The sequence below is a fragment of the Oryctolagus cuniculus genome, chromosome Y, assembly GCF_051225735.1.
Source record: "Oryctolagus cuniculus isolate XC-2025 breed Fujian yellow rabbit chromosome Y, ASM5122573v1, whole genome shotgun sequence".
Taxonomy (NCBI): Eukaryota; Metazoa; Chordata; class Mammalia; order Lagomorpha; family Leporidae; genus Oryctolagus; species Oryctolagus cuniculus.
The window spans coordinates 6,326,833-6,351,445 of record NC_142889.1 but is presented as its reverse complement, the minus strand read 5'-3'; the positions used below and the strand labels follow the sequence as shown (position 1 = coordinate 6,351,445).

At 38.9% G+C, this 24,613-nt stretch overlaps 1 protein-coding gene across 1 annotated transcript in view; it reads left to right on the top strand.

Annotated features, from left to right (window-relative positions):
* LOC149119165 (RNA-binding motif protein, X chromosome-like) overlaps positions 1-24,613 on the top strand; it is a 34,028-nt gene that overhangs the window by 7,284 nt on the left and 2,131 nt on the right. Inside the window, exons 4-6 of the mRNA XM_089325131.1 lie at positions 9,658-9,874; positions 19,343-19,495; positions 23,955-24,069. Of these exons, the coding sequence (XP_089181257.1) occupies positions 9,658-9,874; positions 19,343-19,495; positions 23,955-24,069 (485 nt within the window). The remainder of the gene's footprint in view (positions 1-9,657; positions 9,875-19,342; positions 19,496-23,954; positions 24,070-24,613) is intronic.

Here is a 24,613-nt window from a genome sequence, read left to right as displayed (position 1 = left end):
CCCAAAACATTAAAAATATATTACTAGAAAGTGATAACAATATTAATTATGACATTTAAGCATTTCTGAGTTATAAGAACTATTAAAGTAAGTACTATTAAAGATTTATCTTTTAGGGAAACTTCTTTTTTTAACTTTTATTTAATGAATATAATTTTCCAGAGTACAGCTTACGGATAACAATGGCTTTTTCCCCTCCCATAACTTCCCTCCCACCCTCAACCCTCCCCTCTCCTGCTAACTCTCCCCTTCCATTCACATCAAGATTCATTTTCAATTCTCTTTATATACAGAAGATCGATTTAGCATATATTAAGTAAAACTTTCAACAGTTTGCACCCACACAGAAACACAAAGTGAAAAATACTGTTTGAGTACTAGGTGTAACATTAAATCACAATGTACAGCACATTAAGGACAGAGATCCTACATGAGGAGTAAGTGCACAGTGACTCCTGTTGTTGACTTAACAAATTGACACTCTTGTTTATGGCGTCAGTAATCTCCCTCGGCTCTTGTCATGAGTTGCCAAGGCTATGGAGGCCTTTTGAGTTTGCCAACTCTGATCATATTTACACAAGGTCATAGTCAAAGTGGAAGTTCTCTCCTCCCTTCAGAGAAAGGTACATCCTTCTTTGATGACCTGTTCATTCCACTAGGATCTCACTCGCAGAGATCTTTCATTTAGGTGTTTTTTTGTTTTTTTGTTTTTTTGTTTTTTTTTTTTTTGCCACAGTGTCTAGGCTTTCCATGCCTAAAATACTCTCATGGGCTCTAGAGCCAGATCTGAATGCCTTAAGGGCTGATTTTGAGGCCAGAGTGCTGTTTAGGACATCTGCCATTCTATGAGTCTGCTGTGTATCCTGCTTCCCATGTTGGATCGTCTTCTCCCTTTTTTATTCTAGCAGTTAGTATTTTCAGACACTAGCCTTGTTTATGTGCTCCCTTTGACTCTTAGTCCTATCATTATGATCAATTGTGAACAGAAATTGATCACTTGGGGGCCGGGGCCGTGGCCCAACAGGCTAATCCTCCGCCTGCGACACCGGCACACCAGGTTCTAGTCCTGGTCGGGGCACCGGATTCTGTCCCGGTTGCCCCTCTTCCAGGCCAGCTCTCTGCTATGGCCCGGGAGTGCAGTGGAGGATGGCCCAAGTGCTTGGTCCCTGCACCCCATGGGAGACCAGGAGAAGCACCTGGCTCCTGCCTTCGGATCAGCACGGTGCGCCGGCTGCAGTGCGCCGGCCCGGCGGCCATTTTAGGGTGAACCAACGGCAAAGGAAGACCTTTCTCTCTGTCTCTCTCTCTCTCACTGTCTAGTCTGCCTGTCAAAAAAAAAAAAAAAAAAACTTGATCACTTGGACTAGTGAGATGGCATTGGTACATGCCGCCTTGATGGTATTGAATTGGAATCCCCTGGCACATTTCTAACTCTACCATTTCGGGCAAGTCCGATTGAGCATGTCCCACATTGTACATCTCCTCCCTCTCTTATTCCCACTCTTATATTTAACAGGGATCACTTTTCAGTTAAGTTCCATCACTTAAGAATAATTGTGTATTAATTACAGAGTAAAACCAATAGTATTAAGTAGCACAAACAAAAAAATACTGAGAGGCATAAAGTATTAAGTTGTTCATCAACAGTCAGGGCAAGGGCTGATCAAGTCACCGTTTCTCATAGTGTCCATTTCACTTCAGCGGGTTTCATTTTTCTTTCTTTCTGTTTTTTTTTTTTAACTTTTATTTAACAAATATAAATTTCCAAAGTACGACTTATGGATTACAATGGCTTCCCCCCCATACCGTCCCTCCCACCCACAACCCTCCCCTTTCCCACTACCTCTCCCCTTCCATTCACATCAAGATTCATTTTCGATTATCTTAATATACAGAAGATCAGCTTAGCATACATTAAGTAAGGATTTCAACAGTTTGCTCCCACACAGAAACATAAAGTGAAAAATAATAGATGATTTTTTTTAAATGATGATGAAATCAGATCAGACCTATTGTCATGTTTAAACCCAGTGAGAGTCAAGTTGGGAATTGATAATTTCTTTTTTCTTTTCTTTTTTTTTTTTACAGAAGATCAGTTTAGTATGCATTAAGTAAAAATTTCAGCAGTTTGCACGCCCATAGAAACACAAAGTGAAATATATTGTTTGAGTACTCGTTATAGCATTAAATCTCAATGCACAGCACATTAAGGACAGAGATCCTACATGAGGAGTAAGTGCACAGTGACTCCTGTTGTTGACTTTACCAATTGACACTCCTGTTTATGGCATCAGTAATCTCCCTATGCACCAGTCATGAGTTTCCAAGGCTATGGAAGCCCTCTGAGTTCTCCGACTCTGATCTTGTTTAGACAAGGTCATAGTCAAAGTGGAGGTTCTCTCCTCCCTTCAGAGAAAGGTACCTCCTTCTTTGATGACCTGTTCTTTCCACTGGGATCTCACTCACAGAGATCTTTTGCCGGAGTGTCTTGGCTTTCCATGCCTGAAATACTCTCATGGGCTTTTCAGCCAGATCCGAATGCCTTTAGGGCTGATTCTGAGGCCAGAGTGCTATTTAGGACATCTGCCATTCTATGAGTCTGCTGAGTATCTCCCTTCCCATGTTGGATCACTCTCCCCTTTATTTATTCTATCGGTTAGTGTTAGCAGGTACTAGACTTGTTTATGTGCTCCCTTTGACTCTTAGTCCTTTCATTATGATCAATTGTGAACTGAAATTGATCACTTGGAATAGTGAGATGGCATTGGCACATGCCACCTTGATGGGATTGAATTGGAATGCCCTGGTATGTTTCTAACTCTACCATTTGGGGCAAGTCAGCTTGAGCATGTCCCAAATTATACATCTCTTCCCTCTCGTATTCCCACTCTTATGTTTAACAGGGATCACATTTCAGTTAATTTTCAACACTTAAGAATAACTGTGTATTAATTACAGAATTAAACCAGTCATATTAAGTAGAACAGACAAAAAAACTACTAAGAAGGATAATGTATTAAGTTGTTCATTAACAGTCAGGGCTATGCTGATCAAGTCACCGTTTCCCATAGTGTCCATTTCACTTCAACAGGTTTCCTTTTTGGTGTTCAGTCAGTTGTCACCAATCAGGGAGAACATATGGTATTTGTCCCTTTGGGACTGGCTTATTTCACTCAGCATGATGTGTTCCAGATTCCTCCATTTTGTTGCAAATGACTGGATTTCGTTGTTTCTTACTGCAGTATAGTATTCTAAAGAGTACATATCCCATAATTTCTTTATCCAGTCTGCCGTTGATGGGCATTTAGGTTGGTTCCAGGTCTTAGCTATTGTGAATTGAGCTGCAATAAACATTAGGGTGCAGACCGCTTGTTTGTTTGCCAATTTAAATTCCTTTGGGTAAATTCCAAGGAGTGGGATGGCTGCGTTGTATGGTAGGATTATCTTCAGGTTTCTGAGGAATCTCCAGACTGACTTCCATAGTGGCTTAACCAGTTTGCATTCCCACCAACAGTGGGTTAGTGTCCCTTTTTCCCCACATCCTTGCCAGCATCTGTTGTTGGTAGATTTCAGTATGTGAGCCATTCTAGCTGGGGTGAGGTGAAACCTCATTGTGGTTTTGATTTGCATTTCCCTGATTGCTAATGACCTTGAACATTTTTTCATGTGTCTGTTGGCCATTTGGATTTCCTCTTTTGAAAAATGTCTATTGAGGTCCTTGGCCCATCTCTTAAGTGGGTTGTTGGTTTTGTTTTTGTGGAGTTTCTTGATATCTTTGTAGGTTCTGGTTACTAATCTTTTGTCTGCTGCAGAGTTTGCAAATATTTTTTCCCATTCTGTTGGTTGTCTCTTCACTCTCCTGACTGTTTCTTTTGCAGTACAGAAACTTCTCAATCTGAAGTAATCCGAATAGTTGATTTTGGCTTTGACTGCCTGTGCCTCCCGGGTCTTTTCCAGAAACTCTTTGCCTGTGCCAATATCTTGAAGGGTTTCTCCAATGTTCTCTAGTATCTTGATGGTGTCAGGTCGTAGATTTAGGTCTTTAATCCATGCTGAGTGGATTTTTGTGTAAGGTGAAAGGTAAGGGTCTTGATTCATGCTTCTGCACGTGGAAATCCAGTTTTCCCAGCACCATTTATTGAATAGACTGTCCTTGCTCCAGGAATTAGTTTTAGATCCTTGATCAACTATAAGTTGGCTGTAGATGTTTGGATTGATTTCTGGTGTTTCAATTCTGTTCCATTGGTCTATCCATCTGTTTCTGTACCAGTACCATGCTGTTTTGATTACAACTGCCCTGTAGTATGTCCTGAAATCTGGTATTGTGATGCCTCTGGCTTTGTTTTTGTTGTACAAGATTGCTTTAGCTATTCGAGGTCTCCAGTGTCTGCATATGAATTTCAGCACCATTTTTTCCAGATCTGAGAAGAAGGTCTTTGGTATCTTGATTGGTATCGCATTGAATCTATAAATTGCTTTTGGGAGAAGGGACATTTTGATGATGTTGACTCTTCCAATCCATGAGCATGGAAGATTTTTCCATTTCTTGGTAACCTCTTCTATTTCTTTCTTTAAGGTTTTGTAATTTTCATTGTAGAGATCTTTAACGTCCTTGGTTAAGTTTATTCCAAGGTATTTGATTGTTTTTGTAGCTATTGTGAATGTGATTGATCTTAGAAGTTCTTCCTCAGCCATGGCATTGTCTGTGTATACAAAGGCTGTTGATTTTTGTGCATTGATTTTATACCCTGCTACTTTGCCAAACTCTTCTATGAGTTCCAATAGTCTCTTAGTAGAGTTCTTTGGGTCCCCTAAATAAAGAATCATGTCATCTGCGAAGAGGGATAGTTTGAGTTCTTCCTTCCCAATTTGTATCCCTTTAATTTCTTTTTCTTGCCTAATAGCTCTGGCTAGAACCTCCAGTACTATATTGAATAGCAGTGGTGAGAGTGGACATCCCTGTCTGGTACCAGATCTCAGTGGAAATGCTTCCAACTTTTCCCCATTCAATAGGATGTTGGCTGTGGGTTTTTCATAGATTGCTTTGATTGTATTGAGGAATGTTCCTTCCAAACCCAGTTTGCTTAGAGTTTTCATCATGAACGGGTGTTGCATTTTATCAAATGTTTTCTCTGCATCTATTGAGATAATCATATGGTTTTTCCTCTGCAGTCTGTTAATGTGGTGTATCACATTGATTGTCTTGCGCACATTAAACCATCCCTGCATACCAGGGATAAATCCCACTTGGTCTGGGTGGATGATCTTTCTGATGTGTTGTTGCATTCTATTGGCGAGAATTTTATTGAGGAGTTTTGCGTCTATGTTCATCAGGGATATTGGTCTGTAATTCTCTTTCAGTGCTGCATCTTTTTCCGGCTTAGGAATTAAGGTGATGCTGGCTTCATAGAAAGAATTTGGGAGGACTCCCTCTTTTTCGAGTGTTCTGAATAGCTTGAGAAGAATTGGAGTTAGTAGTTCTTTAAATGTCTGGTAGAATTCAGCAGTGAATCCGTCTGGTCCTGGGCTTTTCTTTGTTGGGAGGGCCTTTATGACTGTTTCAATTTCTGTCTCAGTTATGGGTCTGTTTAGGTTTTCGATGTCCTCATGGTTCAATGTAGGTAGGTTGCATGTGTCCAGGAATCTATCCATTTCTGATAGGTTTCCGTGTTTGCTGGCATACAAGTCCTTGTAGTAATTTCTGATGATTCTTTTTATTTCTGTGGTGTCTTTTGTTACGTTTCCTTTTTCATCTCTGATTTTATTGATTTGGGTCTTTTCTCTTCTTTTTTTTAGTTAGTTGGGCCAGTGGGGTGTCAATTTTGTGTATTTTTTCAAAAAACCAGCGCCTCGTTTGGCTGATTTTTTGTAATGTTTTTCTTGATTCAATCCTGTTGATTTCTTCTCTGATTTTAATTATTTCTCTTCTCCTACTAGATTTGGGTCTGGTTTGCTGTAGGTTTTCTAGATCCTTGAGGTGAATTGAAAGCTCATCTATTTGGTGCCTTTCCAAATTCTTGATGTAGGCACCTATTGATACAAACTTTCCTCTTAACACTGCTTTTGCTGCGTCTCATAAGTTTTGGTATGTTGTGCTGTTATCCTCATTTACTTCCAGAAAGTTTTTGATTTCTCTTTTGATTTCTTCTATGACCCATTGTTCATTCAGGAGCATGTTGTTCAATCTCCATGTGTTTGCGTATGCTCTAGGGATTCCTGAGTTGCTAATTTCCAACTTCATTCCTTTATGGTTTGAGAAACTGCATGGTATGATTCTAATTCTTTTGAATTTGCTGAGACTTGCTTTATGGCCTAGTATGTGGTCAATCCTAGAGAAGGTTCCATGTACTGCTGAGAAGAATGTAAAATCTTTAGCTGTAGGATTGAAAGTTCTGTATATATCTGTTAGATCCATTTGGGCTATAGTGTCGTTTAAATCTATTGTATCCTTGTTGATCTTCTGTCCTATTGATCTGTCTATTTCTGAGAGTGGAGTATTGAAGTCCCCCAGTACTATTGTATTGGGGTCTAAGTCTCCCTTTAAGTCCATTAATAAATCTTTTAGATAAACTGGTGCCCTGTAGTTAGGTGCATATACATTGATAATTGTTATATCTTCTTGTTGTATTGATCCCTTAATCATTATATAGTGCCCCTCTTTGTCTCTCTTAACAGTTTTTGTGGTAAAGTTTATGTTGTCCGATATTAAGGTGGCTACGCCCGCTCTTTTTTCATTTCTGTTGGCATGGTATATCTTTTTCCAGCCTTTCACTTTCAGTCTGTATGGATCTTAGTTGGAAAGATGTGTTTCTTGTAAGCAGCAAATAGAAGGGTTTTGTTCCTTAACCCAATCAGCCAATCGGTGTCTTTTAACTGGACAGTTCAGGCCATTCACGTTCAATGTGACTAATGATAAGTGGTAACTTTGCCCTGCCATTTGCCAAAGATAAGTTCTAATATATGCTTTGAATTCCCTGTGATCTTTTGCTGTGAGGTTTCCTTCCTTGGTTTCCTTCCTTTACCTTCTTTCATATTGATGACCGTGTTTCTGTGTTTCTGTGTGTAACACATCTTTAAGCATCTTTTGCAGGGCTGGACGAGTGGCAACAAATTCTTTCAATTTCTGTTTGCTATGAAAAGTCTTTATTTCACCTTCATTCACAAATGAGTGATTTGCAGGATATAATATTCTGGGCTGGCAGTTGTTCTCTCTTAGTACCTGGGCTATATCTCGCCATTCCCTCCTAGCTTGTAGAGTTTCTGATGAGAAGTCAGCTGTGAGTCTGATTGGAGATCCTCTGAGAGTAATCTGACGTTTCTCTCTTGCACATTTTAGGATCTTTTCTTTATGTTTCACTGTGGAGAGTTTAATTACAACGTGTCCTGGTGAGGATCTCTTTTGGTCGTGTTTATTAGGGGTTCTGTGAGCTTCCTGTACTAGGATGTCTCTGTCCTTCTCCAAACCTGGGAAATTTTCTGTTAATATCTCACTAAAAAGGCCTTCTAATCCTTTCTCCCTCTCCATGCCTTCAGGAACTCCTAGAACCCAAATGTTGGGTTTTTTAATAGTATCCTGAAGATTCCCGACAATATGTTTTAGGTTTCTAATTTCCTCTTCTTTTCTTTGGTCTGACTGTCTCCTTTCCTGTGCTCTGTCTTCTAAGTCCGATATTCTCTCTTCTGCTTCACCCATTCTGTTTGTACGGCTCTCTATTGTGTTTTTCATTTGATCTATTGAATTCTTCACTTCAGTCACTATCACAGTTTCCTGTTGTACTAGTTGTTTCGTTTCATTTTGATTCCTCCTTAATATTTCATTTTCACGAGAGAGATTTTCTATCTTGTCCATTAAGGATTTCTGTAGTTCAAGAATTTGTTTTTGAGAACTTCTTAATGTTCTTATCAATTTTTTGAGATCTGCTTCTTGCATTTGTTCTATCTCATCATCTTCATAATCTTGAATTGGGGTGTCTTTTTCATTTGAGGGCATCATGGTGACTTCCTTGTTTTTATTACCTTGGTTTTTGCGTTTGTTATTTGGCATATTGGAGATATTTGGTTTCTTCACTGTGGTGCTTTTTCTTGTTATACTATGACTCTAGATTAAGTGGACTATCTGTTTTTGATGGAGCCTTAGGGCTTGAGATGGGTGTGGCCTGAGAGCTCTGTTTGGTGTGCCAAAGGTGACTCACTCAGCTTTCTCTCTCTCTCTTTCTCCCTCCCTTCCTCCCTCTTTTTAACTCAGAAGGGAAGTAATTCCGCACAGCTGAGTGGAACTGAGGCTAGTCAATGTATGAAATCTGGCCCCTGTGGGTATAATATTCGTCTGCTCTGCCCCAAGGACAACAGAAAGGGTCTATACAGTCCTCAGTGTGCTCTCAAATTTCTTGGCAGTCTCCCACTGGGCTGCCAAGGTTACCGAGTTTGTGTACTCCATGAGTTCTCTCCCATACCCTCAGATTTTCACACTCCCAGTTCATTAGCTCCATACCTTCACTAGGTCCTAACCTCCTGTTATTTCTCCCCACCAGAGTCAGGTTTTTCTGCTTGGCTGATAGCTGGCGCTGCTTTACGTATGTCCAAAATGGCGCCTGCTCTTTGTCTTGCTTGGCTTTGTAAGCTGAGTGGAGAGAGAGGCTCGTGTCCATGCCGGTCCCTTTTATTTATTTATTTTTTTCTCTCCTCCAGTTAGCCTGGTGAACTTTCCCCAGCGGGGCTTCAAGCCTCATTCCCTCTAGGCTCTTTCTGCCATTTTCCCTGCCAATGTCTTGGGCTACTGAGGTTTCGCCTCACCTCCCCTTCCAGCGCTGGTGCGCAGACTCTGTGGCTGAGCTCCCGAGCCATGGGCATCCTTGCTCTCCTCATAGGTCCTCCGTGTCACATCCACTAGATCCAGAAGAGTTTCCTCTGCAATTTTTTTTCCCGAGCCTTTCCCTGAAACTACAGTAATTGCATTTTTATTAAACTATCTTTTCCCGGACTGTCATTGCGCACCCTCACTATTCCGCCATCTTGGCTCTGCCGAGAATTTCTTCAGGGAAACTTCTAAAACCTAATGTGAAACGGATGAGGCAAAGATTGGAAATGAGATGAAACAAGATCCATTTATAGAAAAAATTAAAGAACTATAAACACAGAATTACAGATAATGTTGGGAGATTTATCATCCTTCAACTTTTTCAACACAATAAATAATTAAAATTAATGTTGCATGTGAGTTACATAACCAAGTAATAACTTTGAATTGTTAACTGAAAATGACAGCTTATCCTGGGACGCTGAAAATTTTTATTTGGTGGGAATGTAAGGACAAAGTGATTTAGCACTGTAGAATGTAGGATTGTCACCTACAGAATATCTGAGGTGTTAATCTTTTCAGAGTGTTAAATGTCTTAAAATGCTAGAGAAATTCAAGAATTTTCAATAACAAATTTATGTTTTGGATGACTTTGTAGAATGTGTGTCCTAATAAAATGTCTTACAAGTAAGCTTTGTGAGGTACATGATCATTTCAGAAGAAAATGTTTGGTTTGCAAAAATGACTTATGGGATGGATACTAGTTATGTTACTGGAGTTGGAGTAGAAGTGAATTCATAAAATTAGCATTTATGTTAAAATTTGTGTGATATTATACATAATATATATGATCTTTTTAGTCTTTCGATGGAAAAACTATTAAAGTAGAACAAGCCAACAAACCATCTTTTGAAAGTGTTGGGACACGAAGACCACAACCTCCTAGAAACAGAGGTCCTGTAAGAAATATGAAAAATGGAAAGGGAACAAGTGGAGGAACAAGATGGCATCCATCATATAGAGGACACTTGGATAAAGTTTTAAAATATAAGGATACAACCATGGGACTGAAAAGCAGTAAGTTTGAATCTATAGAAAATCTGTTTTCTTTTTGACCAAAATTATTTATAAATTACTAAATGGTATAGAAATCTAAGAAAGATTAAATAGTGACTGAAATATTATTTTAATATTGTGATTATTTTCAGAAAAGCTTTATAAATTTCATACTAAGCTCAGTTTATTGTAAGTGCTAATTGATTCCAAATTTTCTGGCAGAACTTATTTCTGTTGATCAAATAAACATATAGTTTTATACATTGGGATCAACAACTCCATGTAAAAATTAATTTAGCAGGTTTTTTTTATTAGGTATATGTATGTAACCATCTATGTAAATATAATAATACATGGTCATTTTTATAGAGGGAATTGTGTGTTGGTCTGTTGTGAGGAAGTTTGCATCCAGGGCTGTAGTTCTCGGAGTGACTTTAACTCTGGAAAAGTGAAAACACTTTCATTAATTTTAGAGGCTGAATCATTGAAAATGGTACCTAAGCTATTTTCAGAGATGCCTTATTTTCACAGTCAAGGGAGGGTCGTGAACATTTTAAAAATTACCCATGTGCTAAAAAAAATCTGTATTATCAGGTTTTATTGTTTTACTTATTTATTGCTCTTCAAAAAGAAAGGATTTAATAACCAGTATTGAATAGAGATTCCAAAATGGCAGAACAGGGAGGGAGCTTGTTGCTCTAGGATAGGGGAGGGTTGTAAAAATAAAAGTGGAGAGAGTGCAATCTCAGGGAACAGCTATGGAGAAAACTGTGGTGGAAATAGCATGTAGTGGATCTTTATGGGGGTTATAGACCTGAAGCAGGAAAATAGACACAACACAAGACACCAACAGCCAAGAGCCTCAGCACCATCTTTTTGGATAGTGAGGTGAGGTGTGACTGGACTGCGGCAGTCCGAGCTACTAGCAATAAAGTTGTGGGGAGAGCCTGTGTGAGTCTGGCTTAGAGCCATTTGGGGGACAGTATACCTGCCAACCTGACTACCCAGCAGAAGTACCCTGCAACTAACTGAGAGAGGGGAGACACCATTTTGAGATGTAGGTAACGGTTACAGCAGCTTGTGTTCACAAGTCCACGGACCAGCCCAGAGGAGACATCTGAGGCTGGCTAGAAGGATTGATGCGGACTGGGTGCCCATTTAGGATTGTGGGCTGCTCCAGCCTCCCAGCATGTCACAAGCTCTGGGGCTCTGGCAGCCTGGACAGAACGCTGATAGGCAGCTGGCTGTGGGAGTGTCTTCACCTCTCCATGGATGGGATAGACTAACAAAGCGGAGTGGATCCAATGACTGGGAGCCTTTTGTGCTGGGACAGTGGAAACAGTGTGTTTGTATGGGAGGGTGTAGGGTGTGGCTAAGTTTCTGGGCAGTAGCTGTATGTGGCTCCATATGCTTAGGGCTCCCTGATTGCCTTTGATGGGTCATTCCTGTGGGATCTGTGCTCAATATGAGGACTGCACAGATCATTTGGATCTTGTGGCAGCATGGATGACTATTGTACCCACTGGGCCTAGAGCCTGGGTCTTGGAATAGAGGAGCTGAGTATGAGACTATGCCAACAGAGCTGATTAAACTTCCCCCCTGATTAAAGAAAAAGATTTGACATGCCCAATATGGATGTCATTTTGGATGCTCCCTTTACCCTGGAGCACTGAACAGAGCTTCCTGGCCACACCCAGCATACTCCCCTGGGCATGCACTGAAAAAGCACACAGAGGCGTAGTCCAAAGATAAAAGCCATCAGAAGGAGGAAAAAAACTCAACAAGTATTTCCACAAATGCCTGAACATAAATGCAGCAATTCAAGAAACAGGAATTAGGAAGACAACATGATACCCCAAGGAAACACTAGCACTTCAGTACTAGAATGAAGATGAAGAGATTAAATGCCAGAAATGGAATTTAAAAGTCAAAGGATTACTCAGATGTAATCAGAAGCAAATCCCGGAATTATATAAATCCATATATGATGTGAATGAAAATTTTCTCATGAAACAGAGATATTAAAGAAAAAGTGAAGTACTGGCAAAGAAGAATTCAATAAGGCATTAAAAATGGCATTAACAATAGGTTCTTAAAAATTTTACATAAGACCAAAAGGAGAAATTAGAAAAATTAAAGTTGGAGGTTTATGGGATGCTCTGAAATAGCCCAACATACAAGTCTTTGGAGTTTTGGAAGGCATGAAAAGAGAATGAATTAGAAGGCATTTTTAGTGAAATAAATACAGAAAACTTCCCAAATTAGGAGAAAGAAATGTCCAGGTAAAGGGAGCACATAGACTCCTAATAGAAATAATCAGAAAGATCTTCAGCATGACGTGTTGTAGTGAACTTTCCAAGTAAAACATAAAGAAAAGATTCTAAAATTTGCAAGCGAGAAATACCATATTAGTTTGATGATCTCCAGTTAAACTCACAAAACTCACAGCTGACTTATCAGAAAATCTTCAGTCCAGGAGAGCATGGCAAGATATAATCAAGTCTTAAGAGAAAAAAAAAAGTCAACCTAGAGTACTGTACCCTGAAAAGGTCTTACTTATGAATGAAGGTGAAATAATAAAGACTTCCATAACAGAAATTGGAAAAATTTGTCACCACCTGCCCAGCCTTAAAAAAAAAATGCTTGGAGATTTGCTACACTCAGAAACACAGAAACATGGTCACCACTGTGAAAGAATGTGAAGGCAAAATATTTCCCAGTTAAAGCCCAAGGAAAATCCAAGTTAAACAGTAGGAATACGCAAAATGGAGGACAAAATTGATACTTACCAATAGTTAACACTGCATTTAAAAGGCGTCAAGTCTCCAGTTATAAGCTGCTGCTGAGGTATAACAGGCAAAGCTGCTACCTGCAGTGCCAGCATTCTATATGGGCACTAGTTCAAGTCCTGGTGGCTCCACTTCCAAGCCAACTATCTGCTATAGCCTGGAAAAGCAGTAGAAGACTGTCCAAGCCTTTCGGCCCCTGCACCCACTTGGGAGACCCAGAAGAAGCTCCTGGCTCTTGGGTTTGGATCGGCACAGCTTTGCCTGTTGCAGCCATTTGGGATGGACCAGCAGATGGAAGACCTGTCTGTCTGTATGTCTGTCTCTCTCTGCCTGTACCTCTCTGTAACTCTTTCAAATAATAAATAAAATATTTGTATAGACCGGCTGAATGGTTAAAAAATAACATTCGTCTGTTTGCTGCCTCCAAAGAAGACATCACACCAACAAAGATACAACAGACTGAAAGAAAGGAAAAGATACTTCATGCTAACAGAAATCAAAAAAGAGCTGGTGTAGCCATCCTAGTATCAGACAAAGTAGGCTTTGACATAAAAGAGAGACAAAGAAGGGCACTATGAAATGACTGGTGGATCAATTCAACAGGAGATGTGACTATAATAAATGTAATATGCACCCAACTGCAGGGAAAGTGGATTTTACAAGGAAATATTAATGGATTTAAAGAGGCATAGACTGTAATACAGTAGTAATGGGGGACTTATAGTACCCCATTTTCAGCAAAGGACAGAGAAATCAGACAGAAAAATCAGAAATGAAATAGTAGAGTTTAATGACACTACAAACCAAATGGACCTAATGGCTATCTTCAGAACTTCTCATCCTACAATTGCAGAATACAGAGTCTCACCAGTACAAGGAAGTTTCTCTAGGACAGATCATATTCTAGGCCATAAAGCAAGTCTCAGCAAATTAAAAAAAAATCGAAGTCTTACCATGCATCTTCTCTGACCAAAACGGAATCAAGCTGGAAGTCAGCAACTTAAGAATTTCTAGACCATATGCAAAAATATGGAGACTGAACAACATGTTCCTGAATGAACACTGAAGAAATCAAAAGAGAAATCAAAAAAATTTCTGGAAACAAAAGACAACAGTACAACATATCAGAAATTATGGGTATAACTAAAGTAGTGTTAAGAGGAGGAAAGTTTGTAGCAATTGGTGCCTACATCATGAAAGTGGAAAGGCACCAATAAATGAGCTATCAGTGTATCTCAAGGACTAGAAAAACAACAGCAAAGCAAATCCAAAATTATGAGAAAAGAAATAAGAAATTTTAAAAATAGAAACCCAAACCTACAAAAGATAGCAAAATAAAGATCTGTTTTACTGAAAACATAAAAATTGATACACCATTGACCCACCAGAAAAAGAGAAGACCCAAATCAATAACATTAGAAAAGAAAAAGGAAATATAACAGATTACCACAGAAATAAAAAACATTAATCAGGAATCACTACAAAGAGCTTCATGCCAACAAATTGGGAAACCTAGAAAGTTGGAGTCCTGCACCAGCCAGTCCAGGGGTTCCCAAAGGTGTGATAGGGTCAGCACAGGAAGAAATGAGAGACAAATGGACAGCAAGGCTGATGGCATGGCTCTGGCGCTTGAGCACCAGGCTTTATTTTTATATCATAAGTCACATAATGATTTTCCTTACAGTAACAAGTCTGTTATCCATTCTCATGTAGTAACAATTTCTTTGATTTTCAAGGGCATATTCAGAGCATGGGTTACTATCAGACAGATGCAAGATAATGGGCTGCGCATATGAGCCAAGGCCTCGAGTGCTGTCAAGTTATGCAGAAATTGGCTACACAGCTAGAATATTACCTTCCTAATCTAATCTTTACTGAAGTACTAGTGTTCAAAGCAGGCCCTTTTTAAAATGTATCCCTTCTTTTGCAGTTCTTTCCGTAACTCTTTATTTATTGTGCTTTTCTAAAGGTTCACTTAGATCTATTCCTCAGTTTTGACATCCTAACCATACTGGTATTTGTAGCACGTATTGAATTAAAGCTTTAATAACATTTACCTTTATTTTAGTGGGAAGTATACACCAGGAGCCTATTGCCTTTTAATTCTTTTCCACAAACAACTCAACTTTGCATAAAGCATCAACCCCTTCTCCTATACCAACATTCTTCTTGATTAAAATTTTACAAAGCAATGGACATTTTGGGGATTACGAGACCAAGCGCTCTTCCCTAACATTAGAAATACAGCTATCATTAGCAGGACCACCAGGAAGTTCTAGCTTCTTATACAGAGTGCAATTCCCAACAAACCTAAAACCACCAAGAGGACCTTAGCTGTTGTTCTCATGCCTTGCTGAGACAGACCTTCTGCTGTGACCTTGTCAGCTAGCTGAAAGTGCCTTGGCCTTGCCACTAGAAGAAATGGATAGATTCCTGGACATGCACAACCTAACAAAATTGATTCATGAAGATACACAAAACCTAAACAGACCAGTAACCAAGACAAAAATCCAATCAATAATAAATACCCTCCCAACAAAGAAAAGCTCAGAATAGGTTGGCTTCACTGCTGAATTCCACCAAACATTTAAAGTGGAACTAACTAGAATTCTTTTCAAGCTATACAAAACAATTGAAAGGGAGCGAATCTTCCCAAACATTCAGCCTACATCATTTTAATTCCAGTACCTGCAGAAGATAAAGAGAACTACATACCAGTTTCCCTGATGAACACATATGCAAAAATCCTCAACAAAATAATAGCCAGTTGAATCCAGCAACACATCATAAATACCATTCACACAGGCCAAGTGGGATTTATCCCCAGAATGCATGGATGGTTCCACATTCACAAATCAATCAACATGATACAACACATTAACAAACTTAGAACAAAAAAAAAAATCTCAGTAGATGTCGAGAAAGCACCTTAAGCAAGTTGTTTATAGAGGGAACACTCCTCAACACAAGCAAGGCAATTTATGACAAACCCTGGGCCAGCGATTTTATTGAATGGGGAAAAGTTGGAAGCAACACTGAGATCTGGAACCAGACAAGGGCACCCACTCTCTCTGTTGCTGTTCAATATAGGCCTAGAAGTTTTAGCCAGAACTTTTAGGAAGGAAAAATACATGAAAGAGATACAAATTGGGAATGAGGAAGTCAAATTATCCTTATTTACAGACATGATTCAATAAATAAGGAATTCAAAAGACTGCACTAAGAGACTATTGAAAGGCAAAAAACTATTTGGTAAAGTAGCAGGACATACAATGAAATAGCCTTTGTGTACACAGATAATGCCATGGCTGAGAAAGAACTTCTCAGATCAAAACCATTCACAATGGATTCACAATAAATTAAACACCTTGGAATAAGTTTAAACAAGGACATCAAAGATATCTACAATGAAAAATACAAAATATTAAAGAAATAAATAGAAAAAGACACAAAAAATGGAAACTACCATGTTCATGGATTGGAAGAATGAACATCATTAAAATATCCATACTACCAAAAGCCATTTACAGATTCAGTGTGTCCCTGTTAGTGTTTTCAGCCATGACCAAGAACGACAACCAAGACCACGCTGAGCCTCAATAAGTTCCATTAGGGCAAAGAACTTCCAGGAGCAGCATCAGAGGGAGAGGAGCTCAGAGTGCATGTGTAGAGCTGGAGTTTTATAGGGAACTTGTGTCAAGGGAGTTCAGAGTTAGGTGGGAGGAGAGTTGAAGTGGCCAAACAAAACAAGGTGGGATTCGGGCTGGAGCATCTGGAGAGGATACTAGATACCATGAGATGGTGTTCCTGACACAAGGAGTCATCAGGGCTGCCTCATTTATAGCTGTGGCAGTAATAGGGACCTGGAAGCACAGGATCTCTGACTTGTAACTGGGAGCAGTTGCGGGAATGGTGAAGCTCAGAAAGTCTCTCAGGCCTGATTTGTAGCTAGGACAGATTATGAGAATGGTGAAGCTCTCTAGGAGTGTGGCACCAATGTTTTTATTTTCTTGATGCCAGGAAAGAGTATGGGAGATATCTTGGACCTGTGTGGATTTAGGACTCTCATAATCCCAGTCAAGATAACAAGGGCATTCTTTTCAGATACAGAAAAAATACGATGCTGAATTCATTTGGAAACACAAGAAATCTCAAAAAACAAAGCTGGAGGCATCACATTCCCAGATTTCAAAACATAATAAAGAGCATTTATAATCACAACAGCCTAGTACAGGCATAAAAACAGATGAATAAGACAATTGAATAGAATAGAAACTCCAGAAATCAATTCACACATCTACAACCAACTTATCTTTGACAGAGGAGCTAAAATCTATCCCTGGAGTGAGAACAATGTCTCACACAATTGATGTTGGAAAAACTGGATCTCCACATGCTGAAGTATGAAGTAAGACCCCTACCTTCCACCTTACACAAAAATACACTCAAAATGGTTCAAAGACCTAAATCTATGACATAGTACTGTGAAATTATTAGATAACCTTGGGGAAACCCTGAAAGACCCTGGGATGGGTGAAGTTTTCTTGGGAATGACCCCAGAAGCACAGAAATACAAAGACAAATTGATAAATGGAATTGCTCAAATTGAGAAGCTTCTGCACTGCAAAAGAAACATCCAGCAAAGTGAAGAGGCAACTGACAGAATGGGAGAAGATATTTACAAACTATGCAGCTGATAAAGGATTAATATCCAGAATATATAGAGAAATCAATAAACTGTACAACAGTAAAACAGTCTAGTTAAGAAATGGGCAAAGAACTTGAATGTACACTTCTCAATAGGGAAAATCCAGGGGCCAGCACTGTGTGTTAACAGGTAAAGAAGCATCCTGCAGTGCTGGAATCCTATATGGGTGCCGGTTCAAGACCCACTTCTGATCCAGCTCTCTGCTATGGCCTGGGATAGCAGTAGAAGATGGTTGGTCCAAATCCTTGGGCCGCCTTAGGAGACCCAGTGGAATCACCTGGATCCTGACTTTGGATTGCCAAAGCTCTGGATATTGGGGCCATTTAGGGGGTGAACCAGCAGCTGGGAGATCTCTGTGTCTCTATGCCTGTGCTTCTCTGTAACTCTGCCTTTCAAATAAATAAATCTTGAAAGAAGAAGAAATCCAAATAGCCAACACACAGAAGAAAAAGTGCTCAGGATCAGTGGCCATTAGCAAAATGCAAATCAAAACCACAATGGTGCTTCAACTCACCCGTTACAAAGGCTTTCATTCAAAAATCAACAAATAACAAATGTTGATTAAGGATGTGGGGGGAAAAAAGTTGCCCTAATCCACTACTGCTGGGAATATAAAACTGTACAGCCACAGTGGAAGACAGTTTGGAGAATGTTCAATGCAGGTCAGTTCACAGTAGCTAAGATATGGCATCAAGCCAGATGTCTGTCAGCTGAAGACTGGAAAAAGAATTAATGCTATATGTACACTGTAGGATACTACACAGTGGAAAAATAAAAATGAAATCCTGTTGTTTGCAACAAAATGGATAGAACTGGAAACCATTATACTTAGTAAAATAAGCCAGTCCCAAAAAGATAAGTACCTTATGTTTTTCCTGATCTGTGGTAACAAATAGAATACCTGAAAGTAATATATAGAGGTGAAATTGACACTCTCAGTTGCAATGACTTTCAATAGCTCTTGTCTTCACTGTTAAGGAACAGTTTTTTTCATACTATTTGTTAATCTTATGTGAATAAAGTTAATTGAAAATAGATCTTAGCAAAAAATAAGAATGGGACTAGGAGAAGGAGGAGGAAGAAGAGCAGGAGTATGGGTGTGAGAGCAGTTAGGTTTGCAAACAGTCATTATGTTCCTATATTTGTGTGTATGAAATGCATGGTTTGTATACCTTACATTTAAAAAATGTTGTTTTACACTCAAAAGGAATATATTCATTATAAACCAAAAAAAAAAACCCTACCAATATTTATAATCAGATGTATGAAAGACTGAAGATGTTTCATGTGAAATTTCAGTTCCATAGTTTGGGATTTTTTTTTTCTCTAAGTAAATTGATCTTGAAAATCAACTTTACCACCTTACAGGAGACTATACATTTATTTATTTGATAATAGCAGGGAATTAGAATATATTTAAGAGTGATTCCAGTTAGATAAAGTTTTTACATTTTAATGTTCATTTCTTTAAAACTTAGCAAAGTCCAAATTGATTGATTGTAGGAGTGTTTCATAAATTAACTGTAAGAATTGTATAATGTTATATTAGTGTAAAAGCCGCATTTTTTTCTGACACATCATCTTTTGATTTTGTGAATGACCTGGGTTTCTGTTTGGATGTTTTGGTTTATATGCTGATCTATTTTGAAAACACTTCCTTTATACCAGGCAAAAGATCAATTATTTTCTTCCTAATATACCAAAAAACCTTCACTTTAACTGGATTTTGTTTGTAAGACTTTGCCCTCTTCTTTCACTCTCTTATTCTCTCCCAATCTTTTCCACACCAGTATAAAATGCTACTTGAACTTTTTTTTCTAGAATTTTCAAGCTAATCCACCATAAGCAGAATTTATCCTATAAATACTAAATTTTGACAGTTGAATACTTCTCAAGACTATGATACTATTTAGTAGGCATTTTTAAGCAACAAATTTGGCCATTAGAATGTTGATATTGCTTAATAAAAAAGATTTTTTTGCTTAAATGCAGATGATGGAGGCTACACTTATAATGTCAACATGAGTTCTTCTAGGGGACCCTTTGCAGTTAAAAGAGGTCCATCTTCAAGAAGTGGAGGTCCTCCTCCTAAAAGATCTGCTCCTTCTGTTCCAGCAAGAAGCAATAGTGCAGTGAGAGGACGAGGTAAATATTATGCAACAACAAGTTTTCTTTCCTTAGAACTAAAGTTGTTTTCTTATGAATGAAAATGAGTTAAATTGGATTAATGTTTAAACCTAAGAAGCAACATAGAAATAGTAAATCTGCCTATCTACTTGCCTATGTATTTCTGCATCTTATTATTTGGAATTTGGAATTGGAATTGCAATTTGGAATTTGGAAATTCAGGATGAAGAGATAAATTCAGTTACCCATAATAGATGTAATAGGTAATTAATGACCATAGTAGTAAAACCATTCCTTCATTAATTCATTACAGAATCTATTACATTTTATTAAAAGTCCCCTCCAACATTCTTTGATTGTAAGGCTGCTTTTCCTCAAGATTCTCTTGAAAATTATGTCCTGTGAGAATTGTCTCACATGTTTAACTTTGGGTTGTATATTTTAACAGCTGGTTTTATGTTCTTAAAGTAATTATAAAATAACTGAAACTTGGCAATCATAACATTGTTAGTGCTAAGATCACAGAACTATTTCTGTTCAAGGCATCCTTTTTGATTGTGAGGCTAGTAATAAACACAGAAAAACATGAACGATAATTTATTTCTTATGGCAAGGAAATACAGAGAAATCAATAGAAGACATTTTATGTAACATTTACATAATAGTTAAGGAAGGAGTCAGTTCATGTCACTTGCATAGTTGTGAAATGTATGGAAGATCTAATAGTGCAGGAAAGATTGAACTTTTTTTTTTTTTTTTTTTTGGACAGGCAGAGTGGACAGTGAGAGAGAGAGACAGAGAGAAAGGTCTTCCTTTGCCGTTGGTTCACCCTCCAATGGCCGCCGCGGCTTGCGCGCTGCGGCCGGCGCACCGCGCTGATCCGATGGCAGGAGCCAGGTACTTATCCTGGTCTCCCATGGGGTGAAGGGCCCAAGCACTTGGGCCATCCTCCACTGCACTCCTGGCCACAGCAGAGAGCTGGTCTGGAAGAGGGGCTACCGGGACAGAATCCGGCGCCCCGACCGGGACTAGAACCCGGTGTGCCGGCGCCGCAAGGTGGAGGATTAGCCTAGTGAGCCGCGGCGCCAGCCGGAAAGATTGAACTTTAATGTAATTGTCACTGGTGGACTAATGAAGAGATTTGAAGTGAACTAAAAGCAGGAAAGCACACAAAAAAGGTGTGAGAACAAATAAAACAGATAACGTTTAGGAGGAGATTTAAAATAAGGTCCTGGATTACAAAGCAGAAGTAAGAACATTTATTAGTAAAGAGGCTTAACAACATAATATCTTACTTCATGTAAAGAGAGAAGTATAATCTCTAGTTCTGTTTTTAAACTTTGGTACAGTGGGTTCTTGATGCTGCCATTATCCAGTTTACCTTGAATACAGTTATCAGTGAATACAGATATCTGCATCTTCAGAATACATACGGAGCAAACCTATTTCCATTAGAGGATTAGCCAGTGAGTGCTTAAAACATGAAACGCTGATCTCTAGGAATTGAGGAATAAGAATTAACACAAGACAAGATTTGAGAAAATTGCTTGCTTTAAAAGGTACAGTTTTCCCCAAATGAATATTCCATTACATTACTAATATGCAAGGGTAAGCTAGTTCATTAGCAGTAAAATAAAACTAGCCACTTGGTAATAATTTAGGAAATAAAAAAATTTAGCTTGTAATAATTTTTCAGTTAAAAGGTAGCAGAGTTTGTGTATGTAAGATGGATTGAATAGCAAGATGGCTTTCTTAGCTAAGAAATAAAAAATAAAAAATGAACTCTATGAAGTAAATAGTTTGAATGTTTACATTTTTGTCATTAATATTCATTAGTAGGGAGCTCTTATTTACCCTAACAGTTAAGATGCAAATGAAGATAGTGTCCCACATTGTACTACTTAAGTTCATTTTTCAGTTCAGGTCCCACCCTCCTGTTAATGCAGACTGCAGAAGGTAGTGCTGACTGATAAGTAATGGAGTTCCTGCCAAACAGTAGGGAACCTGGATTCAGATCTCTCTTTCAACTTCCTCTGTGGCTTTTGTGGGGCATTTGGAGAGGGGGATGAGAGTTTGTTCTTTTGCTTCAAAATTGTTTATTTTTAATTTAAAAACAAGCATTTAAAATATATTTCATATGTAAAGGAATAAATGAAGATGCAAAAATGTTTTTTAAAGATTTTATTTACTTATTGGAGAGGTAGAGTTACAGGCAGTGAGAGGGAAAGACAGAGAGAAAGGTCTTCCTTCCGTTGGTTCGCTCCCCAAATGGCTGAAATGGCCGGAGCTGCACTGATCCGAAGCCAGGAGCAGGAGCTTCTTCCAGGTCTTCTCCCATGCAGGTGCAGGGCCCAAAGGAATTGGGCCATCTTCTCCTGCTTTCCCAGGCCATAGCAGAGAACTAGATTGGGAGAGAAGCAGCCGGGACTAGAACTGGTGTCCATATGGCTTGCCAGCACTGCAGGCGGAGGATTAACATACTGATCTATAGCACCGGCCCTGGATTTTAATATAATTTATTGGAAAGGCAGAGTAGCAAATTACCATCTGGTGGTTCATTTCCCAAAGGGCTGCAACAGTAAGGGCTGGGCCAGAAAGAATTCAGGAACAGGAAACTCCATCCTGATCTCTCACAATAGGTGACAAGGTGCTAAATACGGGCCATCCTCTGCTTTCTCTCTAGATACGTTAGCAAGAAACTGATTAAAAAACAGAGTAGCCAGGAATTGAGCTGGTTTTCTGACATGGGAACCAGACTTTGCAGGTGGTAGATAAATGTGCTGTGAGACAACGTTGGCCCCCAGAAAGTCTTTTCTAAAGAAGTTTTTAAGCACTAAAATTGGTGTTTCATTTGCTGCTTGTTTATGAGAATCATTGGTCCTGAAGGCATATTAAGATACATACAACTATGAGAAATTTTCCTGAGTTACATACTTTTAGCCATTCAGGGTAGGGCAGGGCAGGGGGAGACATTAGAAATATGCAAAGGCAGGGGCTGGCACTGTAGCGTAGCGGGTAAAGCCGCTGCCGGCAGTGCTGGCATCTCATGTGGTGCTGGTTCGAGACCCGGCCTGCTCCACTTCCAATCCAGCTCTCTGCTATGGCCTGGGAAAGCAGTAGAGGATGGCCCAAGTCCTTGGGCCCCTGCACCCACATGGGAGACCTGGAAGAAGCTCCCGGCTCCTGGCTTCGCATCAGCGCGGCTTTGGCCATTGCAGCCAGTTGGGAAATGAACCAGCAGATGGAAGACCTTTCTCTCTCTCTCTCTCTCTCTCTCTCTCTCTCTCTCTCTGACTCTCCTTTTCTCTCTGTGTAACTCTTTCAAATGACAAATAAATCTTTTAAAAATATGCAAAGGCAAAGAGAATATATAGTATAAAACATAAAATATAACAAAGTCTTGTTAGGAGAATGAATGGGAAAGAGGATTAATTGATAACAGAACTTTATTTTGAAAGACTCTAAAGGAAAAAGAAAGAAGTATGTTAAGGATAACTTAGGTCCTTTAAAAACTGAGGTGGCTACAGAAAAAAGTGAAATTTTTGAAAATGAGGCAGTTATGTAAAACAAAATAAGAAATAGTTCCAAAGTTTACAGTAGCCTGAATTCAGATTTTTCCACTCTACCATAATGTGAAAGAACTATGTACTTCAAATTTTGAATTTTGCTATTTTCCTGGCTGGTGATAGGTGATCTTTTACTCTCCTCTGATACGGGGTAGTGAAAGTAAGCTGCAGTTCCCAGTAACCCCTGTGATCTTATATTTCTGTAGAAGTATGTTGTGTTAGTAACTGGCTGCGATGTTCAGGAGATATAATATATTAAATTCATATTTAACTTAAGGAGGATTTTGACTTAGAACTAAATTATGAGAAGCATCTGTATTTACAAAAAGGTTTTGTTGCACTAAGTTGCCAATGCTGGTATGTAAAAACAAATGAGTTAAACAGCAAGAAGACTGGAGTATACTGAGGCTTTTTAAAAAAAGAAAACAGGTTGAAAGGATAGTGACAGATTTGTTTCAACTAGTCTTTACACTAAATTGTAATTACTTGGTTTAATTTTGTGTTTGAAATTTGAATAGTAAAAAGAACAGGAATAATGGACCAGTATGATGAACAATTATAAGCAGTAAGAGTGAAGACAAGTTTTTAAGAATAATTTGATGTGATGAGAAGGGATAGATAACTGAAATGATGACACATGCAAGGGAAGGATAGTCAAGTGCAAAAGGAACAGAAGGAGACATTCAATGAAGGAAAATGTGTAAGTAATCTTATTTTTGAGGTTTTGTCTACATAAGGTAACATTATTTTAAACTTTCTGTGTAGAGAGGGAACATAACAAGAAAAAAATGTGAATAACGTTTAAGCGGTAAACAGAAAAGCATTGATGGAGTCTTGGAATAATTTTTGACTTCTGTAAAGAGGAAAAAATGTTCTTTGAGGTACTTAATGTTATGATGTTGAAACTAAAGGTCCTGAATCACGCGGGAGAGAGAATTATGGAGATCTACCGCGTAGAAAGCCAGTGTCTTCCCGGAGAGATTACTATGTGTCACCAAGAGGTGGTGGTTATGCTGCAAAAGATAGGTAAAGGAAATCAGTTTTTAATTTTAAAATTAACAGTTTGGTATTATGTAAGAGCCACTTCCATTTAGACCTCAAAATATTGCCTTACACCAGAGAAAATCTTTACCAATTAAACATTACATTCCAAAGTTCCCCCTCCTCTCAACCCCTGACAAATAGCATGTTTATTTTATCTGTATGATCTATAGAGGATAGTTCATGTGATCTTTTGTGTCTCCTTTTCCTTAGCATGTTTTTAAGATTCGCTGACATTATAGCATGTATTTGGTACTTATGTTATTTTATTTCTTTTATTTATTTGAAAGAGTTACAGACAAGTAGAAACAGAGATCTCTCATTCACTGTTTCAATCCCCAAATGTCTGGAACAGCCGGAGCTGAGCTGGTCCACAGCCAGGAACAAAAGCTTATTCTGAGTCTCCCTCTTGGATGCAGGGGCCCAAGAAAGTGGATCATCTTCTACTGCTTTGCCAGGCTATAGCAGAGAGCTGGATCAGAAGTGGAGCAGCCAGGACTCAAAGCAGTGCTAACATATGGGATGCCAG